The following is a 3,868-nucleotide window of genomic DNA, read 5'->3' as shown; positions in this document are numbered from 1 at the left end:
AGGCGGGCATGAGATCTTGCGGCTAGAAGCGATGCTCATCGTCCTCGGCAGGAGACGCAACACCGATGATACGACCAAGAGACCAGCGGATGGAATTTGGCTTCTCAAAGTCGTAGTTGCGTGTGACAAGAACCTCAGAAAAGCGCTTTGGGTGATGAAATGAGCAGACGCTCCTGATTAAGGAAGCCCAGGTACCGAATGATACCGTCATGGGGGATGGTGTTCACCCTGGCCTATTGTCAGTAAGCTCTTCTCCAGTCTTGCTCTCACAGCTTCGCAAGGGGGCACTCACCACTCCATCATAGGCAAGCCTGTGGCCTCGGCGCCGATCTTTGGAAATTGGCCCATGAGCCAGTGGTTATCATTGGGTCCAGGCAGGCTTCGCAGTGAAGAGAATAGTTTAGGCCAGAGGAAGATGGCCCAGACGGCCCACCCTAGGAACGACAGCAGCCATGAGCTGGCAAAGGCCCATAGGAATAACTGGCGTGAGAAAACGGGCTGCCGGTAAGTAACAGAGACGGCGATAACGAGCGAGGCCCAGGAGATGGGGCGCCAGGGGAGTCCCATGGCGCAGGCAGCCAGCCGTTGGGCCTGGTGTTTCTGGTTGGCCTTGTTGTGAAGGAAGAAATTGAGAGGGACGGCGACAGTGATAGAGGCAGGCAGGTGCGTTGGCGGGGACCTGCCGAGTGTGTGCTTTCTTTAAGGCCACGAAGAGGCAGGCACACAGGCGCAAAGTATATAAACGTAGCTGCAGACGCAGGCACCCAAATACCGTAAGGCACAGGGTAGGGTAGGTGCCTTGGATAGGTGGTGGTTGCCGACCTACGGCACGATTGCCCAACGATGTACTGACTGAGAACGCTCCTTCTCCGCTGGACAAGTGACACTCGGGAGAACAGTGCACTCCGGACGCCGGCCAGGCAGAACACGGCCGGCCGCTAAGGATATGGACGCGAAGTGGAAGAAATGTGATCAAGTAACCTATCGCTCAAGGCTGTCGTCAGCTTGTCGCGAGGAAACAGCAGCACCCTGTAACGCCACCCTGCTGTTGTCTGACACTTGGCCACTGTCGCTTGTTGATGATGGGATCCAGGGGGGCCGGCGGAAACGGACCATGTCTCCAGCACCTAGGTAGTTTTAGGAAGACACGCGGAGGCCAAGGTGTCGGAGCACCTTTCGCCCGACTCTCGACACGGGATGGAGCCTGACCAAGAAGGGACAAGCAAACATGGCCGAACATAGTCAAGCCCAAGCCCAAGCCCAAGCCCCCACCAGCTGTTGGCAATGCACGGCACAGCATTGGACCTTCGAATGGTTTGCCATTTACAGTAAGGTCATCCGTACATCATTCGTCGAGGATTCTGCCACACACACAGCACAAGACGAGCGCAGCCTGGCCAGCACCTTGCAGGCTAGCACCCAGCACTCAGTATCCAAACGTAACACCTTGCTCGTTTGGTTGATGTACGAAAATCGTATTCGTGTCGCTATGCCCCTTCATGACCACCTCAATACGCTGCTGAGAAGGGATTCCATCCCGAGCTGCCTTTCTGCTTTCGCTCTGTGTCTGGCTCGTCCCGAAGTCCCAAACGCCTTAACGCCCGCATTCTGTCCGCTGTAGACATATCCCATCCCAAAGAAAACACAATTTCGTCATCCAATCTCGTCCCTTTCATTGTCGTCCTCCTCACCGGCTGTTGAGCGACCCGTAAAACGGTCTGCTTGTCTCGAATGGCGCACCTGTCCAGCCGCCTGTCTGGTTCGGTTCCGGTGGCTGCTGTACCCACCCTCGCCCGCCTGCCAGGCTCGGCATCGCCGGCGGCGTTACCGCGCGGTGTGTGTGTGATCCCGCCAGCCAATGACCCTCTGCAGTGCCTGCTTCTTGTGGTACATCAGTCATGCTTCCAGGCCGCCCTGTTGCGCTCTGCTGCTGTTGTTGCTGCTGCACTGTGAGTCCAGAGCCCCAGGACGTGTGCCGCGGGCGCTGTCGTCGGTGGCTCTCCTCATCATCTGTGGGTGGCGATCGTCGCTCTGGTCCTGCGCCGTGTGCCTGCGAATGTGTTGGGTTCCTCTCGGCAACGCCTGGCTGCTGAGCGACTAGAGCCCTTGCCACAGAAGATGCCGTCATGGTATGTACCCCTCTAGGGATCCGTCCCTGGGCACGCAACATATCGCGGATATACTCTTGGTGTGGTCCTGCAGTCACGCGCGGCTCAGATTGCAGTTTGTCTCGGCAATACGGGCAGCTGTCCGAATCCTCGAACCATTTTTTGATGCAGTGGTCTCCAAAAACGTGCTTGCACTTGGGCAGCCGGAGTGGTGCTTCTTTGAGCCCTTCGGGCGTCTCGACACCGTAGTCGTTGTAGCAGATGACGCAGGCTGATATCGCGTTAGTTTCGTGGGCCACGTCTATCCGTGTCACTTGACGATTCATGAACCAACTCACTCATCTCATGGGGATCTAGTTCGGAGAGAGGCACGCTCTGAAGTGACCGAATTGCGGCAGAAGAAACAACCTGCTTCGTACGAATCGATCCGCGCAATAGCTGGGTCACCCGTAGGTCCTCGTCATCATCTCGCCCTAGGTAGTGTCCCAAAAGCCCATCCCCTGGACCAATACCATCTGACGCTGGCGGGTAAAGTCGTGACGACATGAATCCACGTGCCCGTCTACCGCTGGCTGCACGACGTCGTGTTTCGGGTTGGCGTTCAGAATGCGCCGCGGATGGTCCAGAATCGATGGACGACCTTGCGTCAGACGGGGAGGCTTTGAAAGTGTTAGTTGCCGCAGGAAGAGCCAAAGATGGGGAACCACCACTCCATATAGGTTGGCGGCAGAAATTAGGGCATTACGTGTTTTCCTTGCTTACCTTGGGGAACCCGGGATCGAAGAGGCACAAAGGTTGCTGGCGGACGCTGCGAGGAAAAGGCGGGTGCGGTGCCGAACTGTATTGTGTGGCTGGAGTTCGGCGCACGCGTTTGCAGTTCCTGCGGTCCATGATTTGAACTCTCCGCAGGCGAATCAGCAGATGCTTGGTAGTGATAGTTCATGCCTCGTGGGCTGGCTGGCATGACCGAAAATGATCTTTCTGAGTACATTGTCGGCGGCGCAGCCGTGTTGGCGGGGTTCGGCAAATGATGCGAAGGTGGTTGCGACTGCTGCATCTGTGCATGCCGATGCATGTTATCCATCGGAGGAGGGCCGAACGGCGAATAGGGAGCACTCATATTCATGTTCATGCTCATAGGAAATCCGGGGGCCGGTCCGGGGCCGAGCTGGTAGGCGAAGGGGTTATTCATGGAAGCTTGTGGGGCCCATGACGACGGGTCCGAGGCAGAGGTCGACCTCTGATGGGGATACCAACCCGCCGATGCGTGATGGACGGGATCATAGTATTGCGAAGGAGGCCGACCACCATAACCCCTCATGGCTGGACATTGTGGTTGTGGGCGGCGCGGTGAGCCGTGTTCCCAATCCATCAAATGGTCCATTATCGGAGGCGTTTTCTGTCTAGGAGGATGGGATGATTGTCGTGGTGTGAGGACGGGCGCAGACAGCGAGCTAGGTAATCATGGAGTGGCTTGGGCCAAAAAGAGTTGTAAGCACCCGAGTGTGACGTTGTCCCTAGAAATGAGGGGGGTAGCGTTGGTAGTTGTAACTTTGACTTCTGGCGCGCTGTTGTTCTTTAATCTGTTTCGCAGGCGAAGGCGGAAGTGAAGGTGCAGGTGACGTGTGACGTGTGATGTGAGGTAAGAGGGATCCAGGCGAGCCTGAATGCGACGAAGGACCAATACAAGTAAGGCAGCCTTTTACTTGGCTTGCTTGGGCTGGACCGGCTGGAACACTGCAGCTTCAGCTTCAGAGCGA

General features: G+C 56.8%; 2 protein-coding genes across 2 annotated transcripts in view; both read right to left on the bottom strand.

Annotated features, from left to right (window-relative positions):
- VDBG_04465 (cytochrome P450 2D20) overlaps positions 1-567 on the bottom strand; it is a gene marked incomplete at both ends in the record, with an annotated part of 1,755 nt that extends 1,188 nt beyond the window's left edge. Inside the window, 2 exons of the mRNA XM_003004813.1 lie at positions 73-173; positions 293-567. Coding sequence (XP_003004859.1) covers positions 73-173; positions 293-567 — 376 coding nt within the window. The remainder of the gene's footprint in view (positions 1-72; positions 174-292) is intronic.
- A 1,120-nt stretch (positions 568-1,687) lies between these two features.
- VDBG_04464 (conserved hypothetical protein) lies at positions 1,688-3,572 on the bottom strand (the record flags this gene model as incomplete). Its single annotated transcript, XM_003004812.1, has 3 exons — positions 1,688-2,379; positions 2,447-2,767; positions 2,871-3,572. The coding sequence occupies 3 exons, from the start codon at positions 3,427-3,429 to the stop codon at positions 1,688-1,690; spliced, it is 1,572 nt and encodes a 523-aa protein (XP_003004858.1).
- Between the last annotated feature and the right edge of the window lie 296 nt (positions 3,573-3,868).

The sequence above is a fragment of the Verticillium alfalfae genome, genomic scaffold (assembly GCF_000150825.1).
Source record: "Verticillium alfalfae VaMs.102 supercont1.5 genomic scaffold, whole genome shotgun sequence".
Classification (NCBI taxonomy): Eukaryota; Fungi; Ascomycota; class Sordariomycetes; order Glomerellales; family Plectosphaerellaceae; genus Verticillium; species Verticillium alfalfae.
The sequence above is the reverse complement of the archived record's forward strand: the minus strand, read 5'-3'. Positions and strand labels throughout refer to the sequence as shown.